General features: G+C 38.0%; 2 protein-coding genes across 5 annotated transcripts in view; both read left to right on the forward strand.

Moving 5' to 3' along the window:
* LOC117421828 (pleckstrin homology domain-containing family H member 1-like) overlaps nucleotides 1–13,690 on the forward strand; it is a 43,006-nt gene extending 29,316 nt beyond the window's left edge. Inside the window, exons 12-30 of the mRNA XM_058987510.1 lie at nucleotides 12–148; nucleotides 262–372; nucleotides 718–804; nucleotides 1,244–1,402; nucleotides 2,167–2,247; nucleotides 2,674–2,853; nucleotides 3,235–3,346; nucleotides 3,798–3,910; nucleotides 5,579–5,755; nucleotides 6,170–6,267; nucleotides 7,186–7,363; nucleotides 7,745–7,900; nucleotides 8,122–8,219; nucleotides 8,566–8,707; nucleotides 8,967–9,109; nucleotides 9,435–9,564; nucleotides 9,697–9,783; nucleotides 9,906–10,052; nucleotides 10,577–13,690. Coding sequence (XP_058843493.1) covers nucleotides 12–148; nucleotides 262–372; nucleotides 718–804; nucleotides 1,244–1,402; nucleotides 2,167–2,247; nucleotides 2,674–2,853; nucleotides 3,235–3,346; nucleotides 3,798–3,910; nucleotides 5,579–5,755; nucleotides 6,170–6,267; nucleotides 7,186–7,363; nucleotides 7,745–7,900; nucleotides 8,122–8,219; nucleotides 8,566–8,707; nucleotides 8,967–9,109; nucleotides 9,435–9,564; nucleotides 9,697–9,783; nucleotides 9,906–10,052; nucleotides 10,577–10,765 — 2,525 coding nt within the window. The 3' untranslated portion in view covers nucleotides 10,766–13,690. The remainder of the gene's footprint in view (nucleotides 1–11; nucleotides 149–261; nucleotides 373–717; nucleotides 805–1,243; nucleotides 1,403–2,166; nucleotides 2,248–2,673; nucleotides 2,854–3,234; nucleotides 3,347–3,797; nucleotides 3,911–5,578; nucleotides 5,756–6,169; nucleotides 6,268–7,185; nucleotides 7,364–7,744; nucleotides 7,901–8,121; nucleotides 8,220–8,565; nucleotides 8,708–8,966; nucleotides 9,110–9,434; nucleotides 9,565–9,696; nucleotides 9,784–9,905; nucleotides 10,053–10,576) is intronic.
* Nucleotides 13,691–18,959: 5,269 nt separating this feature from the next.
* LOC117422130 (mitochondrial 2-oxodicarboxylate carrier-like) overlaps nucleotides 18,960–24,502 on the forward strand; it is a 181,085-nt gene continuing 175,542 nt past the window's right edge. For 3 of the 4 annotated variants that reach the window (XR_009307393.1, XR_009307392.1, XM_034927437.2), the window contains exons 1-2: nucleotides 18,961–19,136; nucleotides 19,365–19,439. Coding sequence is in view for 2 of the 4 variants with exons in the window: in XM_034927437.2 (XP_034783328.2) it covers nucleotides 19,373–19,439 (67 nt within the window). In the remaining 2 variants the exon portion in view is untranslated. Of the gene's footprint in view, nucleotides 19,137–19,364; nucleotides 19,440–24,502 lie in introns of all 4 variants that reach the window. The other variant, XM_058987511.1, reaches the window with a different exon arrangement.

Here is a 24,502-nt window from a genome sequence, read left to right on the forward strand (position 1 = left end):
TAACGATGCAGGGGTGTCCATGTCCTCTGTGAGCTCAGAGAGTGACTATGCTATCCCCCCAGACGCCTATTCTATCGACAGCAATTACTCTGAACCGGAACACAAACTGCTGCGGACTTCCACCTACTCCTGCGAGAGTAACACTGCCGTGAGTGCGCCAAGCTCCTACATCTGATTATGTCAAGCCAAGTCTGTATGGGTTTAATGTCTTTGTCTGTTTCTTTGTCTTGGTTCCTAATTGTTTTAACTTATTTATTGCAGGAGCCGCTGGAGAAATCTGGGTACTTGTTAAAAATGGGTAGCCAGGTAAAAGCATGGAAACGGCGCTGGTTCGTTTTGAGGAACAGAGAAATCTTGTACTACAAATCCCCTGTAAGTGGCCATCATACAGCGAGTAACTAGACATTTACTTTCAATTTTTACTACTGGTAGGATTTGTTTGTTTGTAACCCGCTTCAGGATATATATATATTGCCTTTTACAGTGGTGCCCTTAACCTCCTAACCACAAGTACATTTGCAGGTACATGCTGTATGGTGCGGCACAAAGATACAGACACTATACACTATAGAGACACTGTGTGTTAAGTTTGATTTATTTGCTGCTTACACACAGCCCGCAGGGGGAGTAATGTAGCAAACCGCTCTGCTGCTAATAGCTTTATCCGAGCACCCTGTACCACCGTTGTGTGTTTTTTTTGGTTTGTTTGTGTTTCAGAGTGATGTCATCCGCAAGCCCCAGGGGCAGATTGAGCTCAATTCATCCTGTCGTATCGCTCGTGGTGAAGGGGCACAAACCTTCCAGGTGAGGGTGCGTTCCATATGCTATGCTTCATACACACCCATAACTAACCATGTACAACAGACAAAATAAACTGTAACAAGGGAGTTCAAGCATTATAAATCATTCATGGTAAAACACTTGACAGTTTTGTTTTTAGGCCTTAACAATACATTAATACATGGCTATTAATAAACATATAAAACAATCTGAAGGTTTCACTAGTAATCTGTACTAGAAAATATATTAAACAATTAAAATGTTCAATAATTATAGATGTATTTTTTTGTATATGGATTAATCTTTAAATGAAATTACCACCTAAATAAATACAATAGTACTAACTTAATTCAATTTAATCTCTTAATTGAATTCCCACTTTGAATTGATAAGTTTAAAACAAAAAGCCATAAGTCCTGCTGTGTCTGTTCTTTTCCCTTAATCCCTCTTTATCCTGGCTCAGCTCATTACAGAAAAGAAGACCTATTACCTGACAGCTGACTCCCCCAACATTCTGGAAGAGTGGATCCGCGTTCTACAAAACATCCTCAAGGTGCAGGCCGACAGCCTCGTTGTCACGGAGACCACCGCCAAGCCCATCGTCAGAGGCTGGCTCACCAAAGTAATATCTAGATGCTTGTTAAATGGTGGTTGGAGTGTTTTGTTTTTATAAACTAGTTTTGTTTTCTCTGCTGTTTTCTTTTCATCTTACCAAAGGAAAAACTTTTTTGTTTGTTTGTTACATTCGTACATTTGCTCATAGATATGTGAAATGAATCTAATGCTGCAGTGCCTGGTCTGATACTCAGCTGTTGCCAAGTGATTTTTTGGTAGGAATTGTTTTTAAACTTTTTTGTAAAAATTCCTAATCTTCACAACACATGCCTAGCGCTTCAGCTCAAAAAAACATACATCAGTAGAAGAGAGTTAGCTTTCAGATTTGAGCCAGGCCTTGAGGTAGCCAGCAAAGTGCAAGTGATGTGTCCGTGACAGCTGACTGAGGGGAACTATTCACCAGCATATCCCACCCAGCAAGATTTCATAGTGAAACATCTCAGGGAAACACTGAAGAGGTTGGATGGAAATGAAAGCCCAGATTTGGAGAGTGTTTGTCATCCCCCACTTTGGATGCCTGTATGGATAAAGGAGGTGTCTGTCTGTCATATGTTCTGTATCCATCTATGTGTGTCACACTTGCACATACAGTGCATGTAGGTAATGTTGACCTACTCTGTCATGATAAAATTGTCTCTAACTTTGTTTTTACAGTGTGACCGGGAATGCTGATAAATGATAGTGGTGATTTTTTTGATGATTTTAAGTGACCGCAGTGACTTTACTGGTAAAGCTAATTGTACACGGTGCGGTATTTCCGTTCTCTCTAAGGTCAAACACGGCCACTCCAAACTGGTTTGGTGTTCTTTAATTGGGAAGGTGTTCTACTATTACCGCAATCAGGATGACAAGGTAAGACGCTCATTCATCATCTCCGCACAATGTGTGTGATTTGTTATGTATACATATAATCACTGCATTACAATGTTTCTATTGTAGACATGGTTTTAGAAGGACCCTGTGAAATATTGAAACACTTTACAGAAATTGCATAACAATGAAATGCTTGCACAAAACAACAAAACACTTTAAGATCTTGTTCACAGTGAGATGTGTTTATTTGCTGTTATGGCTATATTTGAGTGTACTGTACAGTATGTATGCTTCTGCTTGTACAGCTGTGTGAGTATGTGTTTGTTGACCACTTATAAATTGCTTCTGAAATTCTGTGGAAATGCCAACACATCTTAGCCTTTGTACACTTAAAAAAAAAAAAAAAAAAAATCTACAAATAAGTGTTCCGGTACTTCATGCTCGTCTCTGCCTGCCCCACTGCAGTTCCCGCTGGGTCAGCTGCGTGTGCATGAGGCGAGGGTGCAGGAGGTGGACCGCTCCTGCGACTCGGATGAGGACTACGAGGCGGGAGGGAGGGGCTTCCTGTCCTCCCACTGCACCCTGGCTGTCTACCCCAAGGAGCAGAGCCCCACCTATCTGCTCATCGGGACCAAACAGGAGAAGGTAAGGTTGCTTGGCAACCATCCCTCATGGAAACACACTATGCAATTTTTAATATCCCACAAAGTGGCTTTAAAAATAAGTAATATTACAACCTTTTTATTTTTTGAATGTGCATAATTTGTTCAAATTTATTCCCCTTGAGAGGAGGGGGTGATTGTTCCATTTCCAAGGGGGTAGTCTTCTGTTGTTTTGATATTTTACAAAATCGAAATGGTGATCAATACCTTAGTAATATACATGCCTTCGCTCACAGGGATACAAAGATTCTTAATGAAATTTTAAATCTGTTTTGCTTACATTTATCTGAACTAAACTGTATATCAGTAATTGAATGTGATTTGGTTGTAAAATGTCATGACATGCCTCCTCTCCGCCCCCAAGGACACATGGTTGTACCACCTGACTGTGGCAGCTGGCAGTAGTGGCGGATCTAAAGTGGGCACAGAATATGAGCAACTTATTGGCAAACTGCTGGACCAGGAAGGGGATCCAGGTGAGCGCGTCTATCAATAGACACTTGCAACTACAGTAGTGCCTTCGTTAGGGATCGATTTTGAGAATACCTACTGACAATAGGTGGCATTCCCTGTAGTGAAATAATGGCAAAAGCAAATGCATTATGCCACTCTGTGTAGGCTATTGGAAGCAATGGCTGGTTCTCATTTTGAATTAAGTTCTGCTTTTACACATATGCATGCTTCATTATCAGATGTTGTTTTCTGTTCATGGTTGTTTATGTACATGTATGAACCATCTTCATTTCCAAGTACCTTCCTTATTGGTGTCTTATATTCCCTTTTTAATGGCAGGGATGTATGAAACACAATTATGAATATTACTGGTGTATATGGCTATTTTGAGAATTGGATCTGTACATAGTACAGTATAGTCATAATCATGTTCAGAGTAAGTCACTGAAACTAGTAAATTGCTTCTACTCACAGGTTCCCCCTTGTGGACTCATCTCATACTATGTTACAGCAAAGATGGACTCCTCGCTCCCCTCACCACCCTGCCTTCACAGGCTCTGCAGACTGAGGCACTCAAGCTCTTCAAGGTCATTCCTTCAGAATAGTGAAAACAAAACCTTTATTTAACGGAACAGGCTACTTCAAACTAATACATGCAAACTGAAAGCTTTCTTTAACCTACTGTGGTATGGTAACAGATATCATTATTTTTGTTTTGTTAAATGTTTGCTATAACTGCACATTTGTGGAATTATTTCATTAACTTTACCAAATGTAAGTTTAGATTTATCCTTTAGTTCATACAGGAATTTTAACTTGGATCACTCCCCGCAGTGATAATATATAGTTGCGATAAATCCTATCTGAATTTAAAAATGTTGAAACTTCCCTGTTAAGTTGGAGAAATATCAGGCTGTACAAACACATAATTTTTAGATAGGCTAACAGTGTGGGCCTCTGGCGGTGAGGTAGTGTCTGACAGCTTGTTGGTCGTCAAGCCTTGCAGCATGGGTTGAGATACGAAAACTGAGGTCTTGTTCTCTGGCTGAAACAGACTTGCTGGCAGACTCCATAGGGACTGAGGGACCATGAACCTGCCCTAGAAACTGGGGAAGAGATATCATTCACAGACAGAACTGACTACCTGCCAGACACTAGCAGATTTAAACTGCTTGTGTCAATTGACCATATGGGTTGTGCCTGTTTTGAAATGCTAGCACTACTTAATGTTCCTGGTATTTATGTTCTATTAATATAACAATATAACTTCTCTTACTGCATTAAACAAATGCAGGCCCTTGGCACATAAAAATAGAGGGGGCAGCAATGGAGTATTATCAACAGTGCTCATCCTAGAGTGGATTATTGCAATTACAGTAGTCTGGCTAAGAGAACACCCCTCGGGAAGCAAGCGTAGTCTTCTTTAAGACAGAGTTGACCACCAGACAGAATATGCCAAGGCCGGTCATGATATGAATCAATAAATAAATGTATTTACGCACATGCATCAACATATGAAATGAACAAAATTAATATGAGAAAAGCAACAGGCAAGTGTAATGTTAATAAACTAAAATAATAAATGAATTTGAGTTTGATGATGATGTTATCAGGTTACAAAACTGTACTGTATCAGTTTTGAATCGGTTAGCAACTAATTGCAATTGGTGCCAAAAAAGGTGTTCTGTTAAGCGAAGTTCCTGTTCCTTTAGGCGGAGCATTTGCAATGAGAAAAATCCATTTCACCACAAGTTTTTTCCCTAAGCTGAAGTGTTATCTTAGGAGGTGTTCCTATTCGCGGAGACTACAGTATAACAAGGAAAGTACAATATCAAAAAAGTTATAATAATAATAATAAGGTAGATATTGTTGAAAATGTAGCTGACTTACTACAACTTGTCAGAAGTCTAGATGAAATTGGCTAATTTTACATAACGAGGAAACAACTCCACTCCTACTGTTTAGTTTAGGACATACTGACATCTGCTGGAAGTAATCAGTAAACAACTATATTGAAGCTCACTCTACAGCGTTTTTTGATTGGGCCTTTGTCCATGAGCAAAAAATGAATGGTCGCACTTTAAAATAAGTGACTTTTCATGATAAATGATCTTGGTGTGAAGAATGATTTATTATTGATGCACTTTATTTGTACCAAAACTACTATGTCATAGGTATGTGTGTCATGCAGTATATGGGATCTGTTTGGACAGGAATTTTAAAACCAGCTTTTGGTCTTGTTTCTTCCTTCACAGTCATGCCAGCTTTTCATCAATGTCCTGGTTGAGTCTTCATCCATCGATTACCACATGTCTCTGGCCCAGAATGCTTTGCAGGTGTGCCTAACCCACCCCGAGCTACAGAACGAGATCTACTGTCAGCTGATTAAACAAACCTGCCACAGACAACCACATAACTACTCCCTCATCCAGGTAAGAGACATTCACTGTGAGTCTAACGTCAGAACCGCCCTCCCACTGTTAAACAGACTAATTGTGGCAGTGAATTCAAACTGTCCCCTCTATAACCTAACCCCTGCATATTTTCTCTGTTTTTTTTAGGTCATTTTGATGTATTTTTGTAATATGAAAAAGTATAAATACTATTTGGGGTTCTGCATTTACCCATTACAAATATGTGTCTGTTAACCTCTGAATTAATGTTGGATCATACCAAGGCAGCAACAAGTTGTTATGCAAGTTAGACCACCAAGTTATTAAGTGAGGAGGGAAAAATATCTTGAAGACTGTTGCATAAAATGCTCAGAATAAGAAAATCAAATTTGATTTGATAAAGGGCCAACCTTTAACACAGCGTGTTCTTTTATTTATTTATTTTTTGTTCAGTGCTGGCAGCTGCTGTCCCTGTGCGTCACCCTCTTCCTGCCTCAGCATCGCTTCCTCTGGTACCTGAAACTGTACCTGCAACGGCACGCAGACCCCAGGTAAAGGAGATTGGCTTGTACATCTGAAATGGTCATAGAGAGCAGAGAATGTAGGGAAATACCAGAGAGCTACAGTATGAATTCTCTAGAGATAATAATGTAGAGTTAGAGAGCTTGTAATACAGACTTTTATTGGATTTCTTTTAGTATAGTTTCTTATCATGTGCTTTTATTTTAGTACAAAATAAATCAATGTGTATCATTGTTAATCTAACACAATCTTGGGGGCTCCCGAGTGGCGCATCCAGTAAAGGCGCTCCGCGCGGAGTGCAGGATGTGCCCTATAGCCTGGAGATCGCAGGTTAGAATCCAGGCTATGTCACAGCTGACCGTGACCGGGAGTTCCTAGGGGGCGGCGCATAATTGGCTGAGCGCTGCCCGGGTAGGGAGGGCTTAGGTCGGCAGGGGAATCCACGGCTCACCGCGCATCAGCGACCCCTGTGGCCGATAGGGCGCCTGTGGCTCTGCAGCGGAGCCGCCAGATCTGTGTTGTCCTCCGGCACTATAGGTCTGGTGGCATTGCTGTGGATCTGCAGTGCGAAAAATGATGGCTTGGCAGGAGCACGTTTCGGAGGACGCGTATTCCAGCCTCCGTTTCCCGAGTCGGCGGGGGGGTTGCGAGCGGTGAGCCGGGGATACAGATAATAATTGGGCATACTAAATTGTGGTGAAAATCGGGGTAAAATAATTGGCGACGACTAAATTAAAAAAAAAAAAAAATCTAACACAATCTCTACAAAAGACCTGCTTCAAAGTCATATTGGTGGTTGTTGCTGATTTTAATTAGATATTATTTAGTTGTTGGGCATTTGGTTGCACCAACAAGCTTGCAGTTTCCCTGTATGATTGAGCAGGCATTAAAAAATGTATGAAATGTATCTCCAACGGCCCCTCTAAACTTTCTCTTCTCTGTGTTAGAAATGAAGTTGGCAAGTACATCATTTACTGTCAGAGATCAGTGGAGCGCACACTTCAGAATGGAGACCGGGAGGCTAAACCATCCCGCATGGAAATCATGTCTATCCTGCTGCGGAACCCCTACCACCACTCCCTGCCATTCAGCATCCCTGTGCACTTCATGAACGGGACCTACCAGGTACGGCGATGTGGGATCAGCATACCCCAGGACCGGGAGAGTCGAGAGTTCAAGAAACCAGAAACTAGCCAAAAATAGGAGTCATACATGGCTATACTAGAATACAACTCGGTATTTCTGCAACACATAGGGGAGTGGAAACCTAACTAATGGGTACCACTTAATAACTTGGTGCTTACCACATCAACACACCATATCATTGATGTTGTAAACTTACTTTCTAATCACCCTGTACATTTACAGATAAAACTACATTATTTTAACTAAATACAAGAGACCTGCACGCGCTGTTGGTGTTTCCTAAACTACATGACTAATTGCATGAACCCCAGCGTTTTCTCCAGCTGTTGTACTGTTAACACCGGGTTTGTGTTTCTCTAGGTGGTAGGCTTTGACGGCTCCACGACGGTGGATGAGTTCCTAAACACACTGAACCAGGAAACTGGAATGAGGAAGCCTGTGCTTTCAGGATTTGCTCTTTTCACAGACGATCCTTCGGGGAAGGATTTGGAGCACTGCCTGCAGGGAAATGTCAAGGTGAGACAATAGGTTATGGAGCCTGTTGGACTAAAGTAACTGATCTGATCAAAATACATTCTAAAAAGAGTGTTATCTGGGGCAGTGAGCATTACCTGGTAGGTAATATCCTGGTCAAAAGCATCCTGAGCGAAAGGTAATGCCAGCTGCGGAGAGTAAAATATGCTGTTTTTTTTTTTTTCTTGTTTTTTATAATGGTTTGCCATTTTCCTTTTGTGTAGATTTGTGACGTTATTTCAAAATGGGAACAATCATTGAAAGAACTACATCCTGGGAAGTATGAAGGGACCAGAATAGTTCGTCTGACTTACAAGAGCAGGTAAAACTTACACATTTTTTTAGCTGAAAAAATACACAGGATATGCTGTTCTTGACTGACTGGTTGTTATAATAGCTAGACTGAAGGAGCTGCTTATTTTAGTTGATCTGGTTGAACTAGCTTTTGAGTTTCCACTGTAGTGCTGGTTTAAAATGACACATCTGTTCCAAAGAAACTCTCTTGGTAACTTGGTTCATTCTTGATTGACCTTCCAAGTGGTAATATATTTCAACTCACAAATCAGTTGGGAGCTGTGTGGACACTATTCCACCTACCAACTTTAGTTATGCACTTTTTCAAGAAGCTAGCTCTAATTTTGAGTGTTTTTCTTCTCTCTTCCCCTCAGGTTGTGCTTCAGAGCACAAGCAAAGAGGGAGACAGAGAGAGAGCGCCTCTTGCTGGCGTATCAGATCAATGATGACGTGGTGCATGGGAGGTTTCCTGTCAATAAAGAGCTGGCACTGGAAGTCGCAGCCCTGATGGCCCAGGTGTGTGCTTCCAGCCCTATTCTAAATAGGAAAACCATGTAGACACCTATAAATATCCATAACTGCGGGTGTTGTGGCTCAGTAATTGCGAATGTCATGTTAACAGTTTGATAGTATTAATTGGATTTTATAAACGCAACGATTACACAAACAACCCAATTAGTTTGTGGGTTTCTGTGCTAGGCAGTAATGTACCCAATGGATAGAGTGTGAACCAAGAAAAAAGTGTGTGTGACTAAGAACAGTGTTTGTTGTGTAGGTGGAGTACGGAGATTTAGACCGGCCGGTTGCTTCTAGCCCCGGCGGAACTTCACAGGCCAAGATGCAGCTGCTTCTCCTGCAGGCCCTGGAAAAGTTCTACCCGAAACGCTACAAGCAAGACTCCACCCCCGAGCAACTCCGGTATGCCAGTCCTCACAGAGACCTGAATTCAGATTTTTCGAAGATGTGACAATCTAATTGTTAACATAAAAATAAAAGATTGGTATATATTTTTTTGGTTGTTTTTAATTAAGCAGGCTTCAAGTCTGCCCTGGAGGGACCACTATCTTTGCTGTTGAAGGAGCAATTAAAACTCCATGTCATAATTATATACCTCCACATTAAAATGAAAGGAAATCACTCTCACTATGTTCCCGGTTTATAATAAAAAAAACAGGCAAAAGTTTTTTGTGTTTTTTTTATATAGCTTTTGACAGATTTTTAATACTTATCTATTTCTTGGCAGACGGCATGCTGACAGGGTTGCGACTAAATGGATGGTGTTGCGTGGTTGCAGTGCAGCGGAGTGTGTGCGCATTTATTTGACAGTTGCACGCAAGTGGTCTTTATTTGGAGCCAAACTCTTCACTGTGAAGGTAGAATAAATACATACATGTTTTCAATAAATAATGGTATAGATTGGTTTGGTTTTTAACTAGATTTTCATTAGCTGTTCACAATACATAAGATAGGACAGAAGTGTGATGTCTGTGCTGTTGTCTCTGCAGCCAGTCCCCCCTTCCCCCCTGGAGGAGGCTCCAACATGGCTGGCTGTCAGTGAGGATGGAGTCAGTGTGCTGGAACACAACACAATGGTGTGTCTCATTCTCACATTGGGTATTGGGCTTCATCAGTGATACTTGCAATACCACATTGAGATTTATTAGTGAATGCTTCCTCTAAATAATAATAATAATAAAACGCTGTTCTGTCTCAGCGCCTGGTGATGACGTACCCCTATCAGTCGGTGATGACGTTTGGTGGTTGCTGTGATGATTTCATGATTGTGGTCAACCAGCCTAAGGACAGGAGCTCTGGAAAGCGAACTGTTGAAAAACTGGTCTTTGCTATGGCGAAACCGAAGGTAAACTTGAAATGTCATTTTCTTGTGTTTTTTGTTGTTGCCATCCCATACCTTTTCATTATGATATTTGCAATCGCTCTGATTTGGTTCTTATCGCAATATCTCAAATATTGTGTTATGGTGTAAGGAGCTATGGAGTAGCTGTTCAGTTCTAGTTGCCTTTCTTGGACGTATCCAACGTAGGCTTGATCATCCAACGTTAAGCCTGCACCATCTAGTGATCTGCCACTTTGGATCAAGTTTCCTTTTGTTTTGGCAAGACACTGCAGTACACTCGTTGACATACACTTCAGCTGATCTAGCCTATGAAAATGAAATGCTATTTAATGTTGAGATTTACACAGAGGAAACAAAGGTCTATCCTAACTTTTTGGTGTTATCTTTCGAGGGAATTTAGTAAACACTAAATACATAATATGGTTTATTAATGAGTTGCGTGTTACTAGTTTTGTAACAATATCAGACACATTTGTGTCGCTATGGGGCTGCATGCTACATACAAACAGGTTTTTCTTTTTTGACAGATCCTTGAGGTAACTCTACTAATCGCCAGCTACATCAACTACTGGACCAACAACCTCCTCTCGTCTTGCCCACACTCTCCTAACCCCGGCTCCCACCTCGGCACCATGTCTGAGAAGAAGCTCTGGGACATAGATAGCAGGCACTTCCCATCGATGACCCGCACCACCAAGGGACCCACTCTGCTCTAAGATGAATGAGCAAGTTCTTAAATCAGTGCTGTAGACTTGTGTTGCGCTGGAAATGACAAAGGTTGATAAGGTAAAACTGTCAGAAAGTCTGCCTAATGCCTTCATCTGTGTCAAGTTTCAACTTGATGGGATCTTGATGAATCACCACAAAATTAAACTTGAGTTCTGTGAGAACCAAGGGACCTCAAATGATCAATTTTACAAACTAATTTCACCATCTGGATTCTACTATTTCACTGGCATCCCTAATCTCAGTACATCTGAAGTAGCACAATGAAAAACAAATTGATAAAGATTGCTGTTAAAAACTTACAAGCTTTCAATAAAGAGGGAACCAACACTAGTAAATACATTGAAATTACTACCTAAAGGATGAAGAGACAGGCAGCAAGCTCAATGCCACCACTGAGTGGTAAAGGACATTGAGTGGAGCAAAAGGGCAAACATTTCTTTAAACCCTGAGTCATACACAGTGAATCGATGTTTGTCATATTGAAGTGTGTCTGACATGTGGATTGTTTCCATAAATTCGATTTAGTTGTAGTTTCAGTGGGTAACCTTTGGAGTATGCAGATAGATTACTAATTGAGTCTCACTGGTATTGACTGTACAGGTCACCCATATGCAATTGAAGAAGTTACCATGTTTTTCATGGTAGCATGTCAATGTCATTATAAACCCTTTAGACCTTCCTTTCTATCAGAATACTGTACATTGACTTAGTTGCCCACTTGGATAGCATTTAACAGCATTGGATCAAATTAGACAAATTAACCATGCATTGGTTATGCCTTTTTTCCTTTTTTTAATTTTTTTTATTTAGCATGTTCCTCTTTCCTATTCTGCTTGCAATTTTATGTGATCTAAATTTGATGTGACATTTTATGGATAGATTCTGATACCAGGAATATAAATATTTGAACACAGTAAACGAGTAACAGAATTAATAGAGTAAATTTAGATTAATGGACCATAAATCAGTATTTTGTTTGAAAATCTGTGGTATACTTGTTATGTAAAGCCCCTTTCACACTGGCACTCATACCTGGGTCCGGACCCGGGGCCTGACTAATCGGATCACAATACTGCATAGTGTGAAGCCACGTAACCTGGGGCGGGTTAACCCAGGTCCCAGTGACCCACCTCAGGATGTGGGTTGACACGCTTTGACTCGGGTCGAGCGAGACAAAATGCTTGATGGCCGTTCGTGAGTCGACGCAATAACAAACAGCCACGCCTGCATGAAAGTTTCACTTCCACAAGGAACGTTTCTGTTTATTCTGTTTTAGCCATATTTATGTTGGTTGAGACACACTATGAGCCAGATTGCAGCAGGGATGAAGAAACTTTTTCTCTAATCAACATTTGGGCAGACGGTTCGATACAGAGAAGCTTGAATGTAAGCATCCATAACAAGCTGCTTCCAGGGCATCAGTATGTGCATTGTTTACTTGCATCTGTCACCCAGGTCAACCATGCTTTATCAAAAACAGTGTGAAATCCCATACCCGGCCCACATGACACCGGGTACTGCCCACGTAGGTTCTGACCCGGATATATCATGCCAGTTTGAAAGGGGCTTTTGACAAACATTGTGCAATGGTTCAAAATATTGAAATATTTTGGATACCTAAAAGGTGGTATCCTATTCCAAATCAACCTGACCTTTTGATTTTATACCACTGTTTTTCGTGGTATACGTTCTATGATAACGATCCTACTTGAAATATGATGTAAATGGTGTAATAAAATGGATTGGACAAACACACTGATTTGACTTAGACCCTTGTAAAAACCATGCCTTGACTGCACTGGTTCAACCTAATTTCCATTTTTAAGCGCAGTACCTCTGCTGTGCAGCCATTTGTCATGCCTCTCAGAGCCTCTTATATTGCACAACTACCGCAGGCCTTGTGTAATCTACAGCTCCGGAGGCCCATTCAGAAATCACTGCCTCTAATCCATTGTCTTAGGGGGTTAACACAACTGGCAATAAGTTGTTGATGGTGAAACTTGATAGTCTAGATACCATGGTATGTAATTAGGTATCACTAAAAGTAAACCGTTGCTATGGAAACCTGCTGTGCAGTGTTCCCACCTCAAATGGTCTCAAAAAGGCCGCATTCCTTGTGATCCACTTATTGTTGATGGTAGGGTTTCTAAGGTGTTATTACCCAGAAAGCTTACAAATGTGTACTGCAATGCATGAAAGAGACATGTCATGCCATCAACAAAGTATTTTGATGCTTAAAATGTCAATTTTGTTGCTTTCAGTATCTTCTAGTCCCTTAGCAAAATATACTGCAGTATCCTGTAAACCTCCTAGAAGCATTTTTTGTGCCCTACAGGTTTAATTTGTTGCCATAAGGACCAAAATTAATGAATTGAAGAACTGGAAAATACTTTTATTAAGCGTTATTCACAGAACTGTCATGCAAGATGCAGTGTGTCCACATGTGCTTCCTACAAAAAAAAAGTGTTTTGCAAGTAATAAGTAAATAATCACTTTTGGTGTGCATGTATCTCGTACCTCATTGATCATCATAAAGTTAATATTGTGTTGTTCAACCAAGGGCTACCGTGTGTGCTTTCTAAATACTATTTGTGAAAAATACTTGAATCTCTTGTTTGGATCAAACCACTGTCTTTTTTTTTTAAATGGCAAGGAACCTTATTTATGTACATTTGAGGTGCTGTTTTAAGAAAACCTAGATCATAGTTTATATTGTAGTTAATTTAATAATTTTAAGGAATTAAGCTTTTTGTGGACACTTCAGGAGGTACTGGATTTTTAGAGCAGTTTAGAATGTCAATAAAAAGTGACTGAAAATGCTGTTTGGTAAAATGTATGCAAGTGTGGGATTCAATTGATGCTGTTCATGCAAATTGAAATAATGTGATTTAAATAAATTAAAGTTCACTGTTTGCTTTCTGGATTATTTGTGTGCAAGTGTGTTTTCATTTTCAATTGCTGGAATATAACTTGGTGGTTTTTTTATGGGGCGGGGGGTTAATTTGCAAAAGCAGAACACATTCCCAGGACTTCTGGCAATACCTTTATATAAAATGGCTAATTCCGGTAAGGGTACAATACAAATGATACCCTCTGCTTGTGTTTAATCTAGTAAATACTATGATATGAAATGTTGTGTATTTTATCTTTTTTGTACTTGTTTGTTATAAAATATAACTGTTTTAATTTACATTTGTAAGTTTCATTATGGGCTGTACCAGTGGCCTGGGCAGATGCTGCATTTGCTGTTGGTGGACTTGCTGTCATAAATGTTAAGCAAACACATATTTTAATTTAAAAATTAATTAATTAATTAATTAATTAATCTGATACAATTCTATGTTAAATAAAGCTCTTTACATGCCTTACTTTCCAGGTAGTCATGCACTTTCATGGTCACTTGACCTGGAGAATGAAATTGTCCACACCACTTCACTTCACTGCCGCCTTTTCTGTCCCTTCTAACCAGCTGGGACATGAATGTATAATTGGCTATCAGAAAGTAAGGCAAACAGTTTTCTTTAATCTACTGAAAGTGAAAACATATGTTTCCTCCATAGAAACTATAGTGTAGAAATTAAACATGTTACATATTTTTATTGTAACATGATTTATGTAAAAGGGAGTTTAACTTTTAAACAAAAGCACAATGATGAAAAGGAAGTTTATTGGAAATACACAATATTCTGTGTTGCTACATAATACACTTTAGGTGCAGGTTGATTAACTGTGTGCACAGTAGATTATAAAAAGTAAATTAATTTAAAAGAAAGGATTAAAAGAAATATTTTAGTACAGTATGTCACATTGCATTATTTGTATTTTGACATACTAACACCCTAAATTATGTTCGCCATATGAATCCTGAAATACTGTATAAAACATTTGCATTGTTTTCCTCTTTAACATCAATCATGTTTCCTAGGTACCGTGTATATAAACTGACAAACTATGACCTGTTGCAGTCTCACTGGACCTGCTGTATTATGCAGGTACAGTCCCAAAGGTATGTTCACACACAACGCAGTGGAACAGTACACAAGGCAACAAATGCCACATACTGCAATTAACCTTGACAACAGCAGGCCTGTTGAAATTTCTCCTGGGGAGAAACAGACACAGGTGCATGAGAAAGAGAGAGGTACACATTTTCCATAACTAACTTATTGCTTAAGTATTATTCTACCAACCACAGTAATAGCCTGTTTAGGTAGGGCAAGAACCCTGATTTACTAGTGTGATTTGGTGTTTGCCTTTTGTAAAACTAAATTGTTTTACATACTGTAGTACTTGACTTTTAAAGACTAGTTTAAGCTTGCCCTTGTACGGACGTGATGCATAAGACAATCCACAGCAATTTCCAAAGGCTGCTGTCTGCAAAGTGTCTTAAATGGGTGATTTATACATTATTTTTTGCTCTGATATTCATCAGGTGCATATTTATCTAATATTCTGGTCTGATAAAGGTAAACCAGACCAACACATCCCACACACTTTTCAGAACATCATACCAAAGCTAGAAGGCCTCTTTGAAACGATTGGTGCCATTTTTCAGTACTATGAAGGAAGTCTTCCAATACTGTAGAAGGGTTTAAAGCCATAGTGCTAATATAACACTAGTTTTTTAGTCCAATTGAAAAATAAATAAATTAATTAATTAAAATACTTTTGCCTGTGACTACATGCACCTACATTTGTTCTGTTACCTCAGCAGTTTTACAAACCTTAAAACAACATAGGATAAAATATGTCACGGTCGGTAGTTAAAATCCACATTCTTCAAAACAAAAAATATAGTGTTAGGACATTAATGGGGTCAACTGTAAAATTTAAGCACAGGCTTGTTTTTTTCCCTTTCTTTTTATTGATTGGGGTCTGTAATCATAACAACATGGACAGTTTAAATCCAAACGGGCAGGTTTGACTTCCTTGTAAAATGTAAAGTCATTTTTGATTTGCTCCTGCTGGGGAAATTCTCCTGAAGAAAATTGTTAACACATGCTTTGTCCTTTGAGACAGTATTTATAATAGAAGTGATACAACATAATTTATACAAACAAGCTGCAACTTAACTAACTCCAGGATCAAAGTGGCTGTAATATTGGATGGAGGCTTCAAAGGCTAAGTGGGTGTCATTTCAAAAGGGGTGATAACTAATGCTTTAACCATTTTCTTTAGTCTTATTGCCATTATCACCACTTCCCTTACCATTGTGCTGAAAAACTTTTGGTTCTTTTATTTTTTTATTTAAAAGAATAGCTTCAAATTGGTTCAAATTACTTTTTCTGTTTTACTGTTCCATTACGTTTTATGATTTTTCCAATCATTGAGCCTGTGTTAAGGTACTTTGACTGAGTTCAGGAGCTGCTCTTCGGTTCCAGGTGTCTGTCATAAACCTGTCCTGTAAGCTAGATCAGCCAAAGTGAAGTGTCTGTATACTGGTAAGCACCAGCACCTTCTAATACACAGCAGAGTACTGTCAGCAAAACAAAAGGAAACTTGATCCAAACAAAACTGTAATGGTAAAAAAAAAAAAAAAAAAAAAAAAGTTTGAAAATGTGTATAAAAAACATGGCTAAACCATTTAAATTAATTTGCCCAATGCACCACTTTTCCCCTTCTAAACTGGCCTTTGGATATATTGTGGGTGGCCTAAAATGTTGTGTTGCCAGGTTTCTTTGTGGTGAATGTAGTTTTTTTTTAACATCACAGTAAGAAAGCTGCATTCAGACTGTACCCACCATTTACACCATGTGTTCTCATAGAAAAACTGCTTCAGGTATTTACTGCAACTGCTGCATCAAGAAAAAAAATAATTTCTGTAGAACAGCAGGAAAAAATGTGTGTCTGACTCATTCTCTGAATATTTTACGTTTAAACAGGTCAAAGCTTTAATGGTATTTTCTTGCCAACACCAAGTAGTAAATCCCATTTAACCAGAAATACATGACTTAATCCCTGGTTTTATTAAGGAAGGACCACAGATTTACACCTTATTACTTTCTATGGAATAAACACCACTTAAACAGGAAGATTGATATGATATTGATATTTAAAAAAACAAACAAAAAAAAACAACATAATTGTGTATGGAAAGTTCTACAAAAATGAGTGGTGGCTATCCTTTTTTTTCACTATAATCTTAACATGTTTAATAACAATATATAACTATACAGAAATAACGCCTTAAACCCTTTACGTTAAGGATATGCATAATTTAAAATACATTAGTATAGAAGGCAGCATCCTGGTACTTTTATTGTAGTTTAAATGATCAGATCATTGTAGTGAGTTTGAACTACAACACATGAAGTGTTTATGTACCAGGAAGCTTCAGCAAACTTTCATCAATAGTGTTGTATTGCAAATATAAGCATATTCAACAGTTAGAACCAAAAGATTTTTAATAGAACGGGCCAGTGCTGATAAAAGGTATTGTATATCATTACTAAGAAAGGATGTCTGTTTTTGTTCAGGAGATGTAAGTACAGGTTGAGCAGTCAGATCAAATATCTTATACAATAAGATGTCCTACACACAACGTTAAATTACAGAACGCATTTTAAAACCTTGGTTTGCACTCTGATAATAGACAACAACAACAACAACAACAACAACAACAACAACAACAACAATAATAATAATAATAATAATAATAATAATAATAATAATAAAAGGACTGTGGCATAAGCCAGATATCCAATAAATTATATTTATTGGGATGGAAATATGTACCCTCCGGTGTGAAAAGGAAAAGTGATAAATTAGCCAAGAAAACTGTAGACTTAACAGTATGGGAAAGAAAACAAAAACTGGCAATCCTATGCTGCCAAGTTCAAGGATATATATATTTTCCCCAAACAGAATCATTGTAAGAATCATCTGACAGCATAAAATGGTAGTTTGTGTTTAACGCCAGACAAAGTAATGTTATATATTTTATAAAAGTCAGATAATAAATTAATCTGTATTTATACAACACCCCTTTCATTGGGTATTTAACTGGACCGCCTTTTGTTGCCAGGTCATTCTTACATTAGTCTAGCAGTGAGGGAGTGAATTGATAAATAAATCATTCTATTTGGCAAGGCATTTACATTTTCTTGCACATAATGTTAAGCCAAACCCAGATAAAACCATATTTGGAAGTAAAAAAAGGCAATTTGTACATACAAAAGGTGAACCCAGACAGCACAACTACTGATGTTTCACAATGAACTACCTAAAAACTGGGCCATTCTTTTTGCTGAAGATTTCCACCCCTCACAATTTACCTGAGGGAATTAGAAGCAGTAATCACTGAGGAATACCCCCAATAACCTTAGAGACTTACAGACGTTGTATCAAGATGCTTTCAGTCTTCACTGATTGGTAAACCAGAAGACCAAGTGACTACTGTAGAAACACTGCTCTGATCACTTATGATAATGTAAATGTACTGATGTTCATATTTTAATAAATGTTCTAAAAGGAAAAAACAGTAACCAAATGCTGAATCACTACAAAAAAATGAATTCTCAGGCCCCACCTCTAAAGTCTGAAACCTACTGAGCTATAAAATACAAAATTATAATAATTAAAAACAAATCAGAGTCCCCATTGTACTTAATGATTTTTAACAGTGAAATTGTGTAATGTAGAATACATATTGCAATAGGCAGCTATTTACAGCTATTGTTTGTTCAAATCCATGTTCACCATTTCACCTCAACAGCCACTAGCATCTAAGTAAGGACCTGACTTGTAATGTCATTCCTGACCTAATTTCTCACTTTTTTCAGTGTTACAGTAGCAGGCACCCATTAAAATAACACAAACTCACTTCAAATTACAATTTCTTAGATGTATTACTTTCACCTTATCATTTCACTGTTTACAGTATTTTAGTTTTGTATTTATTTCACATTTTTACATTGATTTTCACTTTCAGTATTTAATGAACATTTTAATCCATCAATAACATACATGATTAAACGTTTTAAAAATATCCTCCTACAGTACTTTTTCTTTTTTTAAATGTTTTAGTTTACATGTTAAAACACAATACAGGTAAGGGACACCTACAATGGACAGGTTTGCTCAGAAACTGTAGGAATTTAATACTTTGACAAAAACAAAACAAACAAAAAAAAAAAAAACATAGCCATTCACGCATGACATTCCTCCTTGGGGGTGGTACTGTTCTTTTAACAGCAAAAGGTTATAATTATGTAACCGCTGCTCTAAGGGTTTACTGCACGCTGGAAAATGGGACAGGTGTCTTCCTCGTAAAATAATTCTGAACCGACTCAACTTGGCAAAGCAAACTAAACTGAACTCAAAGTCCCCAATTCACTTAGTTGCAGTGGAGTCTCAAAGGTAAACTGGAAATTAATATTGAACTGCAAGAAACAAGTCAATAACCCTCATATGTCTCTGTGCTCCTAGGGTAAAACTACTTCCCTTGGTACACACATGTTAATTATTATTATTATTATTATTATTATTATTATTATTAAAATGTCAGCACCACCCAGCACCACCGATTTACTGTTTTTAGATTCCTTGCATTTATTCCCTTGTTTTCCTGATTTTCGGTTTCAACAGGTCCCGAAATGTCGTCAAAACAACAATGTCTATTGAGAGAAGCGTCTCACCAAATTCTGGCTGGGGGTTCCGCTGGTAAGTCAACACTTTAATAACAATTTTGAGTTCTTGTTTGTAATGTCTATTGCAAAATCATGTGACACGTGTACGTCTTGTGTAGTCGTTTTCTATTACGTCGGACTTCGGTCAAATAGCAGACAACATTTTGTCTAAAAAGCAACGACAACCCAACCTACCCTACCCTACCCTACCCAACCCCCCCAACTTTTTTTTTTGCATGTAACAATAACATAAATGCAGTTTGACGGCAACCCGGATGAATCACGTTACAAAATGGTTCCTTCGTAGCACTAGTAGCTTTCATGTTTGGTTCCGCTATAATTTAGTTTCTGGGTTGTGGTTACATTATAACAGTATTTTGACAGAGGGGAAGTACTAGTGTAAGTAATGTTTTGTGTGTACATTGAAGTGTGCATTACTATGTTTTGTGGAACCCTTTACACAGTATACAGAGGAGGACTCGTAAAAGAAAGGCATGTACATTTTATTGAAAATTATAGGCTCTACTTTACTAGAAATACCTCCGTACGGTACGGTATATGTTTTCTGATTAACTAACTGCACAAATACAAGATGTGAAGATAATTACATTACTCACGTAGCGGAGAGTATCAAAAAAACAGAAGTTAATCATCACAGGTAGATCTGCTAAATCAGACTAAACACGATCCCGATCAGTTTTTTTTTGTTAAGTGTATGAAAAACTACAGAGTGATATGTAATTTAATATATTAACATAACATTATTTAACAAGTTTCATTCGACTTTATGAAGTAAAATGTGTTAATTCTACAGGGTAATGCAAAAGTAGTGGCTTTGATGGCTAGTTTCCATTTTCGGTCTAACTTGTTCCGATCAGTTCAACCAATTACCGGGCTCATCTCTTTTGTATGCTGTAATCAGGATAAAATTATTACAGATATGCAGGATTTTCTAGTCCGCATTAGACCACTTGATGTGGATTAAATCACTGGTACGCTGCAATTGACCCAAAGCTTCTGCTTTGCTTGTGTTTACTATGCAGTTCATTAATGATTATGGATACATATTTGCTTGACCACACAATACATATAAAACACAACTGCAGGCAATTGATTTAAAAGAAAAAAAATTCAGGCAATTCTCTCATGACATGCTAACAATAGAATAGGAGCTTTAGAACTGTTTGCATCTGACAGCCTGTGATACATTTGAACCTTGTCTCTTTTGCCTACAGATCTGTATATATACCATTGTATAATGCTGTGTTGGAAATTGATAGTAATGTTTTACAATTGGCCGTACTGGTTCAAGAAAAAACTCATCCAATTGCTGTTGATTTTTATATACTAGCTACGTATCCCTTTGTGCTGTTAACAGATTAGTTTAAACTGTTAAACATTTTCAAAAATGTTGAGGCCAGGTCATAGTAGTAAGTATACATTGTTGGCATATTTATTTGATATTCAATATTTCTTCTGTATATAATTAAATGCTGTACACCTGCAGTCAAATGCATATGTTGCATTTTATCCATAGCTATTAACACTCAGCAGTCCTAAAAGAAACTTTAATCTTAGCTCCCTTATAAGTCTACCACAGTAAGTATGCACAGCAATTGTACAGTTTTCCCATCTTTTCTCATGGTTATGTCCCATGCCTTCAGAGATGAATCCTACAGCCAGCCAAGCATGTTCTCCAACAGCTAAACTAGTTGAAGAGTCATTACATCAGTTGTTCTATAACATATTGCAGACTTTAATTATCATAGGGGCGTACAGTTCTGATCTATGGTACACATTTCCACACTCGGGCTGTGTTTCAAAGCATGACCTAAGTCCCAGTTAAGGACTTTCACTGTTGATGTATTTTGATACAGTGTTGGGTTAACTGGGGTAAGTGTGTTGGGACATTCTGAAACGTGATTCCAAACTGAGATAACTGATTGTATCATGTTTTAGTTTAACCCCTTTAATGCTGGAATTGGTAATATTTGGAAAATTATTAAGTCCTGATATGCATATTTGGTGTTAGTTTACCTATCCGTTTCAAAGATAATTATTATATATTTTTTTCATGATGCAGGAATTTTCTTAGATATTGCCACAGTTCCGCCCTTCAGTTTTGAAGATGTGATAGAGCTGTTATAGGCGTGCAGAATGCATTTCAAATGAGAATGCTTTTTACTGCTTCCCAGTCCTTTTCCCATATTCAAAAGGAACACAAAGCACATGCAAAGCACAAGTTAAAGAAGCAGGCGCAAAACAACATTTAAATGAGTCCTAATATTTTTTTTGTAAGGGGCAGCAAGCAACAAGCTTACCTTTTGAGATGAATTGCTTTATTACGGGTTATATTCTTTGTTGACCCAATGAAATTCCATCTGAATGTAAATACTGTTGGAGACCAGCGAATGTTACTATGAAGCCTACAGTATTAGTTTGGTCTGTTCATGGTATGGTATAGGCTTCAAAATAAAGTTGCCATTTGGACATTGCATCTTTTAAAGTAAAACTTAATTGACAAAATGTATGTCATTGAAGGCGTTGGTGAAACATTTGTTTAAGTTTTGTGTTTGACATTGATTCTCTGTATGGATTTGTCATACAGTGGACACCTTCCATGGCTTTCATTTGTACTGTTAGTAATACAATGTGTTACTTATTAATATTAAAATGTTGCTTTCTTCCAACTATATGAATACGTTGGAGTTCACAATCGTAGACGTGCACGGAAGGCAACATTGTAACACATCCATAAAACATTCAACAATGTACACCTGACTGTTGTTGTAAATACAATAAAACTGTTGTGAAAATTTCTAGCAGCCTAAATCGCTACATTACATAGTAGTCACTTAAATCGTTTAATCTGCAAAGTAGAGAAAATGGTCTACAATATTGGAACAGACGGCACTTCAAATCCACTGCAGCATTCAGTGTACCCAGACTCATAATGTGTCCAATGTCTCAAGAAATGTTATTCACTTGCAGGAGCATTGGTCCAAGGGAGTGTACATTTATATATTGGCATGACATTGGCATGAATTTCACTTCCACTTCTTGGCTAAACTAGTTTAGCAATATGAAGAGACTGTTTAGCCTAGTGGTAACGAGGACCAAGAGACCGACTGGCATAGTTGGTAGTATGGAGAGGGAGTGAGTGATAGCAGAGCTGAAACTGGACTTGGTCTATACTGTAGTTACAGAGGTGAGACTGTAAGGTAATCTTGCCTGTGGGTAGAGATTTGGAGGCAGAGGAACGATCAAATAGATTAATAATAAATTGTTCTCTGTCCATCTAAATGTAGCAGAACCATAACGTTTTTGATTGTTTTTCATTGAGTTTACAGACAGAAATGTGCAGTATGCTAAATGCATTTTTTTTTAAAACATGAACATTATTTAGGCTTTTGAGAGTCCAGACAGCAAAATCTGTGGCATATATTCGTTATACAGAGTTAAATTTGTGGGCCTTTATGGTTAAAAGAAAAAAAAAAACTAGATAATGGAGAATGGAGACATCTTCATCAATGACCTGGTTATCATATGGAGAATGCTATAATTGGATCCTTGATCTGCATGACGATTGGGTTAAGCCACTTATACTTATTGGTCCCCAGCCTTATCTGCCTGAAAAATCAGAGCCAATTAGTACCACGGAAGGGCTATATTCACAAACCATTTAACCCAGCGCCAAGGTTGCAAATTTCTTTGTAAAGGAAAAACAAACTGCTAATGTTACCGACGAAACCTTAGGAATTTATTAGTGTTATAAAAAGGAAACTCTGTGCCGTTAATCAGTTTTCCTGTGCTTCTTGGTAAATATCAGGGTGATACTGGTAGATGGATTGACTAGCAGCTTGCCTGCTTCTAGTCGATATTAATAATAAGAAATTCCTGTGGGACCATGTAAATCTGAAGTTAACCTGTATCAATAGTATGTTAAATAGACAGCCTTGTATTTTGCTCTAATTATTTATCTATACGTGAAGTCAGAGATTGTCTCTTGTTATAAAAGATTGTAAAATGCTACTAAACAGAGGGAGTAGGTGGGACACGTTGTCACATGCTCTGAACGGAATGTAAAGCTGAAAACATTAAAAACAGGTACATTGTCTGCAATATTGGAGAAACAGAACCCAAACCGCTCAGAATTATTGCAAACACCTCAGAATATTCATTTTTTAAAAATAATTATTTAAAAGCTACTTTTCTATTTAAATATTACAAAGCTCGTAACAAACAACTCCAAAATATTTGTTTAAGGATTTAAAAGTGTGCACACATTTTGTAACATTGCAGAAAAAAAAAGATTTTGCACTTGTGAAAAGGGTTTTAAAAAGCATTCCCAAAGTAGGCGTGAGTGCTGAATGGGCTTGCATTTCAACATGCCATTCTTGAAAATGTCTTCCATGTAGTGTTTCTGATCCCACTGTACCCTGCTTCTCTAGTTAAAGCTCCCAGGTGCCTGATAATCAGCACCCAGTGTGTACAGTAAGTGCACAGCCACATCTTGAGGACATTAGTTGTGGTTGTGCAGTGTGTTCAGGCTGGTATAATTAGAGATCTTATACAGCTGTGTAGGTGTGCAGTGCTGGGGTTAGTCGAGGGACTCTGTAAAGGGTTTGATTGATTTATTATTGAAGCCATTCTATTGTGAGGCAAAAAAAGTTTGACCCATGTGGTAGTGCACACATTTCTACTCGGCCATGTGATCATAAACAACCAATCAGAGCGCTTTGTTTTCTCATGACATTTTATAAATTGTGTTCTGTAAATATGAACTGTAGTTAACATGTACATTAAACTCTGTCAACACTGCAAATTGGTATATGGTTGTGAGACAAATTGCCATGTCTGTATTGAAAAAATAACTCCACTCAAAACAGCAGACAAGTAAACTAATCTTGTTTATTCCTACATCCATACCGTACATGTCCATTATGGTAGCATTTAAGATTAGAAGCCATACATAACCATGTAGTTACAGTGTAACGGAACGTGGTGTCATTTGGACCATTGCAAGTCATCTGGTCATTCTGTTGTTGGATTTGAGTGAATGCAAAATAGATTCTAAACTGAGATCCGGTTTAAAAA

Source organism: Acipenser ruthenus, chromosome 15 (assembly GCF_902713425.1).
Source record: "Acipenser ruthenus chromosome 15, fAciRut3.2 maternal haplotype, whole genome shotgun sequence".
NCBI lineage: Eukaryota > Metazoa > Chordata > Actinopteri > Acipenseriformes > Acipenseridae > Acipenser > Acipenser ruthenus.